The sequence below is a fragment of the Eubalaena glacialis genome, chromosome X (assembly GCF_028564815.1).
Source record: "Eubalaena glacialis isolate mEubGla1 chromosome X, mEubGla1.1.hap2.+ XY, whole genome shotgun sequence".
Lineage (NCBI taxonomy): Eukaryota > Metazoa > Chordata > Mammalia > Artiodactyla > Balaenidae > Eubalaena > Eubalaena glacialis.
This window is the reverse complement of record NC_083736.1, coordinates 78,290,435-78,308,290: the sequence shown is the minus strand read 5'-3', so window position 1 is coordinate 78,308,290 and position 17,856 is coordinate 78,290,435. Positions and strand designations below refer to the sequence as shown.

Below are 17,856 nucleotides of genomic sequence, written 5' to 3'. Positions count from 1 at the left end.
TGAGTTAGTTTCTGTTTTATAACAAAGTGAATCAGTTATACACATACATATGTCCCCATATCTCTTCCCTCTTGCGTCTCCCTCCCTCCCACCCTCCCTATCCCACCCCTCTGGGTGGTCACAAAGCACCGAGCTGATCTCCCTGTGCTATGCAGCTGCTTCCCACTAGCTAGCTATTTTACGTTTGGTAGTGTATATATGTCCATGCCACTCTCTCACTTTGTCCCAGCTTACCCTTCCCCTGCCCCGTATCCTCAAGTACATTCTCTAGTAGGTCTGTGTCTTAATTCCCGTCTTGCCCCTAGGTTCTTCATGACCTTTTTTTTTTTTTTTTTTTTTTAGATTCCATATATATGTGTTAGCATACGGTATTTATTTTTCTCTTTCTGACTTACTTCACTCTGTATGACAGACTCTAGGTCCATCCACCTCACTACAAATAACTCAATTTTGTTTCTTTTTATGGCTGAGTAATACTGCATTCTGTCTATGTGCCACATCTTCTTTATGCATTCATCTGTTGATGGACACTTAGGTTGCTTCCATGTCCTGGCTATTGTAAGTAGAGCTGCAGTGAACATTTTGGTACATGACTCTTTTTGAATTATGGTTTTCTCAGGGCATATGCCCAGTAGTGGGATTGCTGGGTCATATGGTAGCTCTATTTTTAGTTTTTTAAGGAACCTCCATACTGCTCTCCATAGTGGGTGTATCAATTTACATTCCCACCAACAGTGCAAGAGGGTTCCCTTTTCTCCACACCCTCCAGCATTTATTGTTTGTAGATTTTTTGATGATGGCCATTCTGACTGGTGTGAGATGATATCTCATTGTAGTTTTGATTTGCATTTCTCTAATGATTAATGATGTTGAGCATTCTTTCATGTGTTTGTTGGCAATCTGCATATCTTCTTTGGAGAAATGTCTATATAGGTCTTCAGCCCATTTTTGGATTGGGTTGTTTGTTTGTTGTTTTCTTTTTTTCACACACACACACTGTATTTTATTTTTACAAGAAATAAATAAACTGACACCAGGCATTGTAAATGGATGACCATAACAAAAGCAACAATGATTGCAACTACCAAAAACGAAACACACTCATACTATGTCATAATATTGACATTCAGTCCAGTAATCCTCCACTGGAACAGCTCCTTTACTTTGCAGTGAAAATTGATTTGTATATTTTTTGCCTCTGAGTCCTTGTGGGATTTTTTGTTTTTTAATTCAAACAGAAAGTCACAAAAATTATAATCATCCTCATCAGTTCACTCAGTCCCATGTAATTAATTATTTTTTTATCTTGATATTTTGTTAGCACTTTTATGAATTCATCAGTTTTCCATTTGAGTTCTGAAAATGCTTATTCATTCAGTTCATCAGTATAGTCAGTTACCAGAAACCTGTACTTGTCAGAGTCTTTTCCATGAATTCCTTGAAGATGAAACCCTTTTATAGGAACATTTTTGCAAAAGCATCATAGTACACCCAGAACTGTCTGTAAATGACAAAAGACTTAAAAATGACCACGGTTAAAGATTTGATGAAAGTTCATAATAATGCAATTGACAAGGAAATTTAGTTGTTTCTGAGATATACATTTTAAAGTAATAACTAGAATTATGACTTATAACATTATACCAGAACATATAAGATTTTTAGAAATTTCATGTAATGTCTGAAACATTTATATTAACATATTTCCATACAAATAACCCAAAGAAAGTTTAGTATTAGTTGTTTTTGTTTGTTTTTTTATACTGCAGGTTCTTATTAGTCATCAATTTCATAAACATCAGTGTATATATGTCAATCCCAATCGCCCAATTCAGCACACCACCATCCCCACCCCACTGCGGTTTTCCCCCCTTGGTGTCCATACGTTGGTTCTCTACATCTGTGTCTCCACTTCTGCCCTGCAAAACGGTTCATCTGTACCATTTTTCTAGGTTCCACATACATGCATTAATATACGATATTTGTTTTTCTCTTTCTGACTTACTTCATTCTGTATGACAGTCTCTAGATCCATCCATGTCTCAACAAACGACTCAGTTTCGTTCCTTTTCATGGCTGAGTAATATTCCATTGTATATATGTACCACATCTTCTTTATCCATTCATCTGTCGATGGGCATTTAGGTTGCTTCCATGACCTGGCTATTGTAAATAGTGCTGCAATGAACATTGGGGTGCATGTGTCTTTTGGAATTATGGTTTTCTCTGGGTATATGCCCAATAGTGGGATTGCTGGATCATATGGTAATTCTATTTTTAGTTTTTTAAGGAACCTCCATACTGTTCTCCATAATGGTTGTATCAATTTACATTCCGACCAACAGTGCAAGAGGGTTCCCTTTTCTCCACACCCTCTCCAGCATTTGTTGTTTGTAGATTTTCTGATGATGCCCATTCTAACTGGTGTGAGGTGATACCTCACTGTAGTTTTGATTTGCATTTCTGTAGTAATTAGTGATGTTGAACAGCTTTTCATGTGCTTCTTGGCCATCTGTATGTCTTCTTCGGAGAAATGTCTATTTAGGTCTTCTGCCCATTTTTGGATTGGGTTGTTTGTTTCTTTAATATTGAGCTGCATGAGCTGCTTGTAAATTTTGGAGATTAATCCTTTGTCAGTTGCTTCATTTGCAAATATTTTCTCCCTTTCTGAGGGTTCTCTTTTCGACTTGTTTATGGTTTCTTTTGCTGTGCAAAAGCTTTTAAGTTTCATTAGGTCCCATTTATTTATTTTTGTTTTTATTTCCATTTCTCTAGGAGGTGGGTAAAAAGGATCTTGCTGTGATTTATGTCATAGAGTGTTCTGCCTATGTTTCCTCTAAGAGTTTGATAGTGTCTGGCCTTACATTTAGGTCTTTAATCCATTTTGAGTTTATTTTTGTGTATGGTGTCAGGGAGTGTTCTAATTTCATTCTTTTACATGTGGTTGTCCAGTTTTCCCAGCACCACTTATTGAAGAGGCTATCTTTTCTCCACTGTGTATTCTTGCCTCCTTTATCAAAGATAAGGTGACCATAGGTGTGTAGGTTTATCTCTGGGCTTTCTACCCTGTTCCATTGATCTATATTTCTGTTTTTGTGCCAGTACCATACTGTCTTGATTACTGGAGCTTTGTAGTATAGTCTGAAGTCAGGGAGCCTGATTTCTCCAGCTCCGTTTTTCTTTCTCAAGATTGCTTTGGCTATTTGGGGTCTTTTGTGTTTCCATACAAATTGTGAAATTTTTTGTTCTACTTCTGTGAAAAATGCCAGTGGTAGTTTGATAGGAATTGCATTGAATCTGTAGATTGCTTTGGGTAGTATAGTCATTTTCACAATGTTGATTCTTCCAATTCAAGAATATGGTATATCTCTCCATCTATTTGTATCATCTTTAATTTCTTTCATCAGTGTCTTATAATTTTCTGCATACAGGTCTTTTGTCTCCTTAGGTGGGTTTATTCCTAGATATTTTATTCTTTTTCTGCAATGGTAAATGGGAGTGTTTTCTTAATTTCACTTTCAGATTTTTCATCATTAGTGTATAGGAATGCAAGGGATTTCTGTGCATTAATTTTGTATCCTGCTACTTTACCAAATTCATTGATTAGCTCTAGTAGTTTTCTGGTAGCATCTTTAGGATTGTCTTTGTATAGTATCATGTCATCTGCAAACAGTGACAGCTTTACTTCTTCTTTTCCAATTTGGATTCCTTTTTTTTTTTCTTTTTCTTCTCTGATTGCTGTGGCTAAAACTTCCAAAACTATGTTGAATAATAGTGGTGAGAGTGGGCAACCTTGTCTTGTTCCTGGTCTTAGTGGAAATGGTTTCAGTTTTTCACCATTGAGGACCATGTTGGCTGTGGGTTTGTCATATATGGCCTTTATTATGTTGAGCAAAGTTCCCTTTATGCCTACTTTCAGGAGGATTTTTATCATAAATGGGTGTTGAATTTTGTTGAAAGCTTTCTCTGCATCTATTGAGATGATCATATGGATTTTCTCCTTCAATTTGTTAATATGGTGTATCACATTGATTGATTTGCGTACACTGAATAATCCTTGCATTCCTGGGATAAACCCCACTTGATCATGGTGTATGATCCTTTTAATGTGCTGTTGGATTCTGTTTGCTAGTATTTTGTTGAGGATTTTTGCATTTATGTTCATCAGTGATATTGGCCTGTAATTTCCTTTCTTTGTGACATCTTTCTGGTTTTGATATCAGGGTGATGGTGGCCTTATAGAATGAGTTTGGGAGTGTTACTCCCTCTGCTATATTTTGGAAGAGTTTGAGAAGGATAGGTGTTAGCTCTTCTCTAAATGTTTGATAGAATTCGCCTGTGAAGCCATCTGGTCCTGGGCTTTTGTTTGTTGGAAGATTTTAAATCACAGTTTCAATTTCAGTGCTTGTGATTGGTCTGTTCATATTTTCCATTTCTTCCTGGTTCAGCCTCGGCAGGTTGTGCATTTCTAAGAATTTGTCCATTTCTTCCAGGTTGTCCATTTTATTGGCATATAGTTGCTTGTAGTAATCTCTCATGATCCTTTGTGTTTCGGCAGTGTCAGTAGTTACTTCTCCTTTTTCATTTCTAATTCTATTGATTTGAGTCTTCTCCCTTTTTTCCTTGATGAGTCTGGCTAATGGTTTATCAATTTTGTTTATGTTCTCAAAAGACTAGCTTTTAGTTTTATTAATCTTTCCTATCGTTTCCTTCATTTCATTTTCCTTTATTTCTGAACTGATCTTTATGATTTCTTTCCTTTGCTAACTTTGGGGTTTTTTTGTTCTTCTTTCTCTAATTGCTTTAGGTGTAAGGTTAGGTTGTTTATTTGAGATGTTTCTTATTTCACAAAGTAGGATTGTATTGCTATAAACTTCCCTCTTAGAGCTGCTTTTGCTGCATCCCATAAGTTTTGGGTCCTCGTGTTTTCATTGTCATTTGTTTCTAGGTATTTTTTGATTTCCTCTTTGAATTCTTCAGTGAATGCTTGGTTATTAAGTAGTGTATTGTTTAGCCTCCATGTGTTTGTATTTTTTACAGTTTTTTTCCTGTGATTGATGTCTAGTCTCATAGCGTTGTGGTCGGAAAAGATACTTGATACGATTTCAATTTTCCTAAATTTACCAAGGCTTGATTTGTGACCCATGATATGATCTATCCTGGAGAATGTTCCATTCTCATTCCAAACCAGAAATTTCTCAAGTTCTATGAGCACTTGAGAAGAATGTGTATTCTGTTGTTTTCAGATGGAATGTCCTGTAAATATCAGTTAAGTCCATCTTGTTTAATGTATCATTTAAAGCTTGTGTTTCCTTATTTATTTTCATTTTGGATGATCTGTCCTTTGGTGAAAGCGGGGTGTTAAAGTCCCCTACTATGATTGTGTTACTGTCGATTTCCCCTTTTATGGCTGTTAGTATTTGCCTTATGTATTGAGGTGCTCCTATGTTGGGTGCATAAATATTTACAATTGTTATATCTTCTTCTTGGATTGAACCCTTGATCATTAGGTAGTGTCCTTCTTTGTCTCTTGTAATAGTCTTTGTTTTAAAGTCTATTTGTCTGATATGAGAATTGCTACTCCAGCTTTCTTTTGATTTCCATTTGCAGGGAATATCTTTTCCCATCCCCTCACTTTCAGTCTGTATGTATCCCTAGGTCTGAAGTGGGTCTCTTGTAGACAGCATACATACGGGTCTTGTTTTTGTATCCATTCAGCCAGTCTGTGTGTTTTGGTTGGAGCATTTAATCCATTTACATTTAAGGTAATTATCAATATGTATGTTCCTATTACCATTTTTTAAATTGTTTTGGGTTTGTTATTGTAGGTCTTTTCCTTGTGTTTCCTGCCTAGAGAAGTTCCTTTAGCATTTGTTTTAAAGCTGTTTTGGTGGTGCTGAATTCTCTTAGCTTTTGCTTGTCTGTAAAGGTTTTAATTTCTCCATCAAATCTCAATGAGATCCTTGCTGGGTAGAGTAATCTTGGTTTTAGGGTTTTCTCCTTTATCACTTTAAATATGTCCTGCCACCCCCTTCTGTCTTGCAGAGTTTCTACTGAAAGATCAGCTGTTAACCTTATAGGGATTCCCTTGTGTGTTATTTGTTGTTTTTCCCTTGCTGCTTTTTATATTTTTTCTTTGTATTTAATTTTTGATAGTTTGATTGAGATGTACCTTGGTGTGTTTCTCCTTGGATTTATCCTGTATGGGACTCTCTGTGCTTCCTGGACTTGATTAACTATTTCCTTTTCCATATTAGGGAAGTTTTCAACTATAATCTCTTCAAATATTTTCTCAGTCCCTTTCTTTTTCTCTTCTTCTTCTGGGACCCCTATAATTCGAATGTTGGTGCGTTTAATGTTGTCCCAGAGGTCTCTGAGACTGTCCTCATTCTTTTCATTCTTTTTTCTTTATTATGCTCTGCAGTAGTTATTTCCACTTTTTTATCTTCCAGGTCACTTATCCGTTCTTCTGCGTTTGTTATTCTGCTATTGATCCTTTCTAGACAATTTTTAATTTCATTTATTGTGTTGTTCATCACTGTTTGTTTGCTATTTAGTTCTTCTAGTTCCTTGTTAAAGATTTCTTGTATTTTCTCCATTCTATTTCCAAGATTTTGGATCATCTTTACTATTATTATTTTGAATTCTTTTTCAGGTAGACTGCCTATTTCCTCTTCATTTGTTAGATCTGGTGGGTTTTTGTCTTGCTCCTTCATCTGCTGTGTGTTTCGCTGTCTTCTCATTTTGCTTATCTTACTGTGTTTGGGGTCTCCTTTTCACAGGCTGCAGGTTCATAGTTCCCGTTGTTTTTGGTGTCTGTCCCCAGTGGCTAAGGTTGGTTTCGTGGGTTGTGTAGGCTTCCTGGTGGAGGGGACTGGTGCCTGTGTTAGGGTGGAGGAAGCTGGATCTTGTCTTTCTGGTGGGCAGGTCCACGTCTGGTGGTGTGTTTTGGGGTGTCTGTGGCCTTATTATGATTTTAGGCAGCCTCTCTACTAATGGATGGGGTTGTGTTCCTGTCTTGCTAGTTGTTTGGCATAGGGTGTCCAGCACTGGAGCTTACTGCTCGTTGAGTGGAGCTGGCTTGGCGTTGAGATTGAGGTCTCTGGGAGATTTTCTCCATTTGATATTACGTGGAGCTGGGAGGTCTCTTGTGGACCAGTGTCCTGAAGTTGGCTCTCCCACCTCAGAGGCACAGCCCTGACGCCTGGCTGGAGCACCAAGAGTCTGTCATCCACACGGCTCAGAATAAAAGGGAGAAAAAAAAAAAGAAAGAAGAAAGACGAAGATAAAATAAAATAAAATAAAGTACAATAAAATATAATAAAGTCATTAAAATAAAAAATAAAGAATAATTATTTTAAAAAAAATTAAGTAATAAAAAAAAGGAAAGAAAGAATGAAGAGAGCAACCAAACCAAAAAACAAATCCACCAATGATAACAAGTGCTAAAAACTATCCTAAAAAAGAAAAAAAAAAGGACAGACAGAACCCTAGGACAAATGGTAAAAGCCAAGCTGTACAGACAATGATCACACACAGAAGCATACACATACACACTCAAAAGAAGAGAAAAATGGAAAAAATTATATATATCGTTGCTCCCAAAGTCCACCTCCTCAATTTGGGATGATTCGTTGTCTATTCAGGCATTCTACAGATGCAGGGTACATCAAGTTGCTTGTGGAGATCAATCCGCTGTTCCTGAGGCTGCTGGGAGAGATTTCCCTTTCTCTTCTTTGTTCACACAGCTCCCAGGGTTCAGCTTTTGATTTGGCCCCGCCCCTGCCTGTAGGTCTCCTGAGGTCGTCTGTTCTTCGCTCAGACAGGACGGGGTTAAAGGAGCAGCTGCTTCAGGGGCTCTGGCTCACTCAGGCCATGGTGAGGGAGGGGTACGGATGCGGGGCTAGCCTGCGGCGGCAGAGGCCAGCATGACGTTGCACCAGCCTGAGGCGCGTCGTGTGTTCTCCCAGGGAAGTTGTCCCTGGATCACGGGACCCTGGCAATGGCGGGCTGTACAGCCTCCCAGGAGGGCAGGTGTGGATAGTGACCTGTGCGTGCACACAGCCTTCTTGGTGGCGGCAGCAGCAGCCTTCGCATCTCATGCCCATCTCTGGGATCCGCGCTGTTAGCAGCAGCTTGCGCCCGTCTCTGGAGCGCCTTTGAGCGGCGCTCTTAATCCCCTCTCCTCGCGCACTAGGAAACAAAGAGGCAAGAAAAAGTCTCTTGCCTCTTCGGCAGCTCCAGACTTTTTCCCGGACTCCCACCCAGCTAGCTGTGGCATGCTAGCCCCCTTCAGGCTGTGTTCTCGCAGCCAGCCGCAGTCCTCTCTCTGGGATCCGACCTCCGACCTCTGAAGCCCGAGCCTCAGCTCCCAGCCCCCGCCCGCCCCAGTGGGTGAGCAGACAAGCCTCTTGGGTTGGTGAGTGCTGGTCGGCACCAATCCTCTGTGCGGGCATCTCTCGGCTTTGCCCTCCGCACCCCTGTTGCTGTGCTGTCTTCTGTGGCCCCGAAGCTTCCCCCCTGCACCACCCGCAGTCTCTGCCCGCGGAGGGGCTTCCTAGTGTGTGGAAACCTTTCCTCCTTCACAGCTCCCTCCCACTGGTGCAGGTCCCGTCCCTATTCTTTTGTCTCTGTTTCTTCTTTTTTCTTTTGCCCTACCCAAGTACATGGGGAGTTTCTTGCCTTTTGGGAGGTCTGAAGTCTTGTGCCAGCGTTCAGTAGGTGTTCTGTAGGAGTTGTTCCACATGTAGATGCATTTCTGATGTATTTGTGGGGAGGAAGGTGATCTCCGCGTCTTACTCTTCCGCCATCTTGAAGCTACTCCCCACAAACTTTTGAATGTAAAGTTTATTGTTTTTTCCTGGCCTAGTTTTTTGTGTTTTCTATAATACAAATGTTTGTTTCATATTTAAATATATATATTTATAAATATGTATTTATAAATTTTTATATAAATATATATTTATACTTCCATCTTTTGCATGTATAAACCATTTATTCATCACGTGTTTTTTAAATACCACGTCTTTAGAGCAGTGCAGTAAGTGTTGTGAGGGGCACTCAGTACAAGATGTTAGGGTCTTTCCTCAAGGAAATTAAAGTCTAGTTGAAGATAAAGTATATATGGGACAGCCAAAAGGCTATTAAAAAGGAACTGATAAATAAATGCAAGCTATACTGCATGTGTGTACTATGGGGCATGGAGTAACAGAATGATGAGTGTGGTTTGGTTAAGGAAGACTTCTTGGAAGTGAAATTTAAACTTTTTCTTAAAATGTGTCGATGGTGAAGTATGTGATTATGTTTGGGGATGGGGGAATTGTGATATTACAGGAAGTGTGAAGAATAGCCCAGAAGAAGCAATTAACATGGGTCAAATCATGGAGATTTTAGTTGATAAATTAGGAGTTAGAGATGCCATTTCAGAAAGTAGGAGAGATGAGACAAAGAAGATAGTTGATAAAGAAGGTGATTTGGTTTAGAGACTGGAAGAGGAAGATTTTGCGGGGTAGTGTTGAGATTTGATATGAGAAAGAACTGCTGTTAGTTCTTGAGCAGTCAATTAGCAGATGTTCACTTCCCACAGCCTGTCATGTACAAGGCATTTTTAGTGTTGAGCGGTAGGGCAACTCAGTGAAAACGTAGGTTCTGTGGAGGATAAAACATCATGGAGAGATACATGATGCAGGCACACCGAATGGGAGCCTGTTGTGTCAATCAAGGCAATAATGGACTGAGAATGTTAACTCTAGTAGTAACTTTGGAAGTGGCACTTCCAGTAAAGTAATAGACACTAACAATAAAACAAAATACAGCAGGAAAGAATTCAGAAAGATCCTGTTCAATACCACATTGTGATAAGCCAACTTACGCTTTCACAGCAGTTTTTTTCTAGCTCTGTCACACCACAATAATAATCTTTGAATAATAATCTTTGCTCAACAGTAATTACCACTGTTGAGCATTTACTGTGTGCCAGGCACTGTGTCAGGTTCTTTGCATGTGATACTTCATTTAATCTCCAAAACAACCTTGTGAGGTAGGTGGTATTATCCCTATGTTATAGATGGATAATTTAGGTCAGAGAGGATAAACAACTTGTCTACATTCACAGAATTATCTAGTCCTAGGGTGAGGCTTTGAACCTCGATCTGTTTATTCTGAGGGATGTACTTGTAAGCACTGTGTTGATTTGTTTCTAAAATGCAATTCCCCTGTCTGCCTTAAATTCTCAAAAATATACATGTGATTAACATATACACACTACTATATATAAAATAGGTAATCAACAAGGACCTACTGTAGAGCACAGGGAACTCAATATTCTGTAATAATCTATATGGGAAAAAATCTGAAAAAGAATGGATATATGTATATGTATAACTGAATCACTTTGCTGTACACCTGAAACTAATGCAATATTGTAAATCAACTATTCCCCAATATAAAATAAAAATTAAATGAAAAAATAAGAATCTGCTTTTCACCAAAAAAAATACACACACACACACACACATGGCATGGCCTGCTAAACCCTGAAATCTTTATGTATACTTTTCAAATCTTAAGTATGTTTCATATTGTATTGAAACCTTAACAGATGAATGTTTAATGTGTGTGTCACATAAAGCAAAACATCCAAGATAAATGAGGTAAAGAAATAAAAATTGCCATTGAAAGTTAAAATAATACAAAAAGGTAGCCAAGTATAATTATCAAAAGCCTGGTGTGGATTATTATTATAATTTCTCATTAGTCAGGATTTGCATGAAGATGTCGAAGAAGCTGGTGCACTGCAGAAAAATCACGCTTCTGTGACATCTGCGAACTCCACAGAAGCTGCAGATTCTGCCTGCCTGCCTACAGAAGATCAGTCATTAAGTACTGCAAGCTGTGAAATACCCACAGAACAAACTCCAAGCAGTGATCCAGAGAGTGCCCTAGAAGTAAATGATTTTGAAGCGACAGGGGAGAAAGAAAGCCATTGTGATGATAAAACTTGTGTGCCCTCAACTTCAGAAAAGGAAACAAGTGAAAATGTGCCTATGGCCGAAAACACCGCAGAGCAACCAAAGAAAAATAGGATTACTTACTCGCAAATTATTAAAGAAGGCAGGAGATTTAATATTGATTTGGTATCAAAGGTAAGTACCAGTTTTACCCATCTTTTCATAGAACAATACTAAATTTTAATGGATTGAAAATAGCATCCGGGTCCATAAACCCAATTTTAATAATTTTATTCTCTGAAATGTAGGACATTTACTTTATAAAGAGATAGTATCTGAAGTTTATAGTTCCATTAAAATATTTTTTAAACATAGTTTAAAACACATTAAGAATGCTCAGTACTATATCAAGGATACTTCTGTATTGGAACACATATTCCACCCTAATATTCTCCTACCGCATGGGCACTATGAATTCTACCAAGAAAAAGGTCTAATGAACCTAATTACAGATCCATGTTATTTATAGTCAATCTATTAAATGAACTTTTGTTTAGCCCTTATTTATATGGTAACTATTTTAACATCTGTATGATGATGAACATTTTGAAAAAAACAACGCATTTTTGAAAATTATCGGTTCAGGTGTGAGCACTTTGGAGGATAATTTAATAGTAGTGGGGGCAGGGAGGTTGGGAAGAATGCTATTTACTTCAGTTATTTTTCTATCCTTACCTCTAATGTTAGGTCAGTATGACTTCAGAAGAGGTCCCTGAGTCTTAGGAGGGTATAGTGTTGTACTGGGTTTATAGGAAGCAAGGCTAATTTAGTGCAAAAGAATAGAAAACCAGTAACATAAAAGGTAATGGCCTTAAAGGGTTACAATATAGGGCTGGGTGAAAGTAGAAAGAAGCAGAGACCAAATACTGTAAGTTGAGGGCAAACAAGAAATTGAAAAGAAGTAGGAGAGGGTGGTAAATAACATCAGACTTGCCTCAAACCTAGGCTTTTCTATTTAATGTGCTCTCCTGAAGTTCCAGGTTATAAAGAGAGGGACTAATGCTCCTCACATTTTGCTGATCCAATCACACATCCTCATACTGCTGATCTCTTTGAACCTGATGCCTGAAAATATGAATATCTTTTTACTACTCATAGTTTCTTTCTGAGCTAGCTCTCTGTGCCTGATTCTGCCTTGGTCTGAGTTGGCTACTGCCTTGGTCCTACCTCATATTTCTGTACTGTCTATTCCACCTACTTTGATCCTGCCATCCTTTGAAATCTAGCATTCTTTACATGTTACCTTAGCTATTAATTTCTGGGTGGAAGTTTAATCATAGCTCACTAATAGTCTTCCTATTCTCATGAGCAGGAAAGAATTAAAAAAAACAAAAAACAATAAACAAGACAAAACACTGAAGTAGTCAAGTAACAAATAGGTTTTGTTCTGAAATTTTCATTTTGAATTAGTTACTTGGAATTTGGAATGCTTAACTGAAAGAAACGGTGATATAAATGGTGGTTAAGAATCAAGACTACTTCATAAAAGTCTCTAACCTTTATGTTAGCTGAAATATAGTATAAATCTTGCAAAGGGAAATGGTAGAAGAAGTGCTGTTAGAATTTTTGGAATTATTGTAGGAAATGATTCACTTGTATAAGAAAATGCGTGCTGGTTGTGGTGCAGGGGGAGATAGTTTAATTAGATGCTGAGATATTTGAGGAGACTATGAAGGAGATTTCTGGGTATTTTCACGAGTTTGAACAGTTAATAATAGTGGTTCTCTTAGGGTAAATTAAAAACAAACACGTCTAGAGGAGTTAGGGCAGTTGTATTTTGTCCTGCATAGTTTTCATGGGTTCACATGTTTAAAAAATAACTAATAATGATTTACTGTACTCATCCTACAAAAGCAGGGGTAGCTAAAGAATGTATAACCATAGCGATACAAGAGGTTTATTATCATTTTTAAAAAGTCAGTCATTTAATGAACATTTATTGAGTACTTACTGTGTGGAAAGCAGTATATTCCATGATATTGGGTCAATCAGTTATTCCTGGGAAATTCCATCTGTTGTAATAATTGCAGTTATTACATCTGAGTGTAGGGTGATTGACAAATATCTATCTGAAGCCCTACCTCTTTCCTAAAGTCCAATTTGATATCGCCAAACTATTTGACATTTCTACATGCATTCCATTTCAGAGTCATCATGATAAAACTGGCAAGTATTGTGGTGCTTTACAGTTTACAAAACTCATCCCTGTATACAGCCTTTTAAAAAGAAATCTTATAGCTCAGGATAGGTTAGTTAAATAAAATATAGTACTATACTGCTTAGACTTATAAAGAAGATGATCAAAGATGAAGTTCTTACAAATAAAACTCATTTCTAAGAAAGTCCATACCCTTAATAATTATGAAACCAACATGCCAAGTAAAGCAAGAGTTGTTAATTATTTAATTTAGTTGCCATTATTATAATCAAATTGAAGTATTCTTTAGCCTCTCACCACTGTGAAATTGCTATGGTAGGTCACTTACATAATGATGGAAAAGAAGCTGAGGTTTAAATATGGTACATAATCATTATTTCTAAGCTTCAGACAAAAGGTTATGTAGTTTTTATTGAAATATGTTTTCACTCTTCAGTGGTATCTTAAATGCTTTATTTTTAAAGCTGGCATTAAATGTTAAGGTTTATTAGATCTTAAAATACATTCTGTGTTTGATATATTAATATTTGTGAAATTATTATGATACTGAGGGATCATTGAATCTTGAGTATTTGTGTTTTTAAACAAATAAGGTATTTGAAGTAACTTTTTTATTATAATTATAGAATTAATACTTGGCACTATATTCTTAAAAGCATGAGCTATATCAGTTGTGTAGTGTATTAGGCTGAAGGTAATGAAGTAACATGCCGTATTTAGTCAGGGTAATTGATTTTAAAAAAAGCAGTGTCAATTTTGTTTCTTCTGCACAATGTTAGACTGATATAATAGTTTAAAAAAATATACCTAACTGATACTGATTTACAGAATGTCTGTACTGAACCTCTTGCATACTCAGAATAATGTTTTTTTGTTTTGGTTTGGTTTGGTTTTTGTTTGGCTGGTTATACTGTGTATAGGTTTTTTTTTTTTTTTTAACATCTTTATTGGAGTATAATTGCTTTACAATGTTGTGTTAGTTTCTGCTGTATAACAAAGTGAATCAGCTATATGTATACATATATCCCCATATGCCTTCCCTCTTGTGCCTCCCTCCCACCCTCCCTATCCCACCCCTCTAGGTGGTCACAGAGCACAGAGCTGATCTCCCTGTGCTATGTAGCTGCTTCCCACTAGCGATCTATTTTACATTTGGTAGTGTATATATGTCATTGCTACTCTGTCACTTTGTCCGAGCTTACCCTTTCTCCTCCCTGTGTCCTCAAGTCCATTTTCTATGTCTGCATATTTATTCCTGTCCTGCCCCTAGGTTCATCAGAACCACTGTTTTTCTTTTTTTTTTTTTTTTACATTCCATATATATGTGTGAGCATACAATATTTATTTTCCTCTTTCTGACTTACTTCACTCTGTATGACAGACTCTAGGTCCATCCACCTCACTACAAATAACGCAATTTCTTTTTATGGCTGAGTAATATTCCATTGTATATATGTGCCACATCTTCTTTATCCATTCATCTGTCTATGGACACCTAGGTTGCTTCCATGTCCTAGCTATTGTAAATAGTGCTGCAATGAACATTGTGGTACATGACTCTTTTTGAATTATGATTTTCTCAGGGTATATACCCAGTAGTGGGATTGCTGGGTCATATAGTAGTTCTATTTTTAGTTTTTTAAGGAACCTCCATACTGTTCTCCATAGTGGCTGTATCAATTTACATTCCCACCAACAGTGCAAGAGGGTTCCCTTTTCTCCACACCCTCTCCAGCATTTATTCTTTGTAGATTTTTTGATGATGGCCATTCTGACCAGTGTGAGATGATACCTCATTGTAGTTTTGATTAGCATTTCTCTAATGATCAGTGATGTTGAGCATCCCTTCATGTGTTTGTTGGCAATCTGTATATCTTCTTTGGAGAATTGTCTATTTAGATCTTCTGCCCATTTTTGGATTGGGCTGTTTGTTTTTTTGATATTGAGCTGCATGAGCTGCTTATATACTTTGGGGATTAATCCTTTGTCAGTTGCTTCGTTTGCAAATATTTTCTCCCATTCTGAGGGTTGTCTTTTGGTCTTGTTTATGGTTTCCTTTGCTGTGCAAAAGCTTTTAAGTTTCATCAGGTCCCATTTGTTTATTTTTGTTTTTATTTCTATTTCTCTAGGAGCTGGGTCAAAAAGGATCTTGCTGTGATTAATGTCAGAGTGTTCTGCCTAAGTTTTCCTCTAAGAGTTTTATAGTGTCTGGCCTTACATTTAGGTCTGTAATCCATTTTGAGTTTATTTTTGTGTATGGTGTTAGGGAGTGTTCTAATTTCATTCTTTTACATGTAGCTTTCCAGTTTTCCCAGCACCACTTATTGCAGAGGCTATCTTTTCTCCATTATATATTCTTGCCTCCTTTATCAAAGGTAAGTTGACCATAGGTGCGTGGGTTTATCTCTGGGCTTTCTATCCTGTTCCATTGATTTATATTTCTGTTTTTGCCAGTACCATACTGTCTTGATGACTGTAGCTTTGTAGTATAGTCTGAAGTCCAGGAGCCTGATTCCTCCAGCTCCATTTTTCGTTCTCAAGATTGCTTTGGCTATTCGGGGTCTTTTGTGTTTCCATACAAATTGTGAAATTTTTTGTTCTAGTTCTGTGAAAAATGCCATTGGTAGTTTGATGGGGATTGCATTGAATCTGTAGATTGCTTTGGGTAGTATAGTCATTTTCACAATGTTGCTTCTTCCAATCCAAGAACATGGTATATCTCTCCATCTGTTTGTATCATCTTTAATTTCTTTCATCAGTGTCTTATAGTTTTCTGCATAAAGGTCTTTTGTCTCCTTGCGGAGGTTTATTTCTAGGTATTTTATTCTTTTGTTGCAATGGTAAATGGGAGTGTTTTCTTAATTTCTCTTTCACATTTTTTATCATTAGTGTATCGGAATGCAAGAGATTTCTGTGCATTAATTTTGTATCCTGCTACTTTACCAAATTCATTGATTAGCTCTAGTAGTTTTCTGGTAGCATCTTTAGGATTCTCTATGTGTAGTATCATGTCTTCTGCAAACAGTGACAGCTTACTTCTTCTTTTCCGATTTGGATTCCTTTTATTTCTTTTTCTTCTCTGATTGCTGTGGTGAAAACTTCCAAAACTATGTTGAATAATAGTGGTGAGAGTGGGCAACCTTGTCTTGTTCCTGATCTTAGTGGAAATGGTTTCAGTTTTTCACCATTGAGGATGATGTGGGCTGTGAGTTTGTCATATGTGGCCTTTAATGTGTTGAGGTAAGTTCCCTCTATGCCTAATTTCTGGAGAGTTTTTATCATAAATCGGTGTTGAATTTTGTCGAAAGCTTTTTCTGCATCTATTGAGATGCTCATGGTTTTTCTCCATCAATTTGTTAATATGGTGTATCACATTGCTTGATTTGCGTATATTGAAGAATCCTTGCATTCTTGGGATAAACCCCACTTTATGATGGTGTATGATCCTTTTAATGTGCTGTTGGATTCTGTGTGCTAGTATTTTGTAGAGGATTTTTGCATCTCTGTTCATCAGTGATTTTGGTCTGTAGTTTTCTTTTATTGTGAAATCTTTGTCTGGTTTTGGTGTCTGAGTGATAATGGCCTTGTAGAATGAGTTTGGGAGTGTTCCTCCCTCTGCTATATTTTGGAAGAGTTTGAGAAGGATAGGTGTTAGCTCTTCTGTAAATGTTTGATAGAATTCGCCTGTGAAGCCAACTCGTCCTGGGCTTTGGTTTGTTGGAAGATTTTTAATCACAGTTTCAATTTCAGTGCTTGTGATTGGTCTCTTTATATTTTCTATTTCTTCCTGGTTCAGTCTCGGAAGGTTGTACTTTTCTAAGAATTTGTCCATTTCTTCCAGCTTGTCCATTTTATTGGCATATAGTTGCTTGTAGTAATCCCTCATGATTCTTTGTGTTTCAGCAGTGTCAGTTGTTACTTCTCCTTTTTCATTTCTAATTCTGTTGATTTGTGTCTTCTTTGTTTTCTCTTGATGACTCTGGCTATTGGTTTATCAATTTTGTTTATCTTCTTAAAGTACCAGCTTTTAGTTTTATTGATCTTTGTTATTGTTTCCTTCATTTCTTTTTCATTTATTTCTGATCTGATCTTTATGATTTCTTTCCTTCTGCTAACTTTGGGGATTTTTTGTTCTTCTTTCTCTAATTGCTTTAGGTGTAAGGTTCGGTTGTTTATTTGAGATGTTTCTTGTTTCTTGAGGTAGGATTGTATTACTATAAACTTCCCTCTTAGAACTGCTTTTGCTGCCTCCCATAGGTTTTGGGTCATCATGTTTTCATTGTCATTTGTTTCTAGGTATTTTTTTATTTCTTCAGTGATTTCTGGGTTATTTAGTAGTGTATTGTTCAGCCTCCATGTGTTTGTATTTTTTAAAGTTTTTTCCTGTAATTGATATCTAGTCTCATAGGATTGTCGTCACAAAGGATACTTGATACAATTTCAATTATCTTAAATTTACCAAGGCTTCATATGTGACCCAAGGTATGATCTATCCTCGAGAATGTTCCATGAGCACTTGAGAAGAAGGTGTATTCTGTTGTTTTTTGATGGAATGTTCTATAAATATAAATTAAGTCCATCTTGTCTAATGTATCATTTAAAGCTTGTGTTTCCTTATTTTTCATTTTGGTTGATCTGTCCGTTGGTGAAAGTGGGATGTCAAAGTCCCCTACTATTTGGGTTACTGTT

General features: G+C 37.1%; 1 protein-coding gene across 1 annotated transcript in view; it reads left to right on the top strand.

The window, feature by feature from the left end:
• Positions 1 to 17,856, top strand: part of CHM (CHM Rab escort protein) — a 177,047-nt gene that overhangs the window by 55,344 nt on the left and 103,847 nt on the right. Inside the window, exon 5 of the mRNA XM_061178456.1 lies at positions 10,757 to 11,144. Coding sequence (XP_061034439.1) covers positions 10,757 to 11,144 — 388 coding nt within the window. The remainder of the gene's footprint in view (positions 1 to 10,756; positions 11,145 to 17,856) is intronic.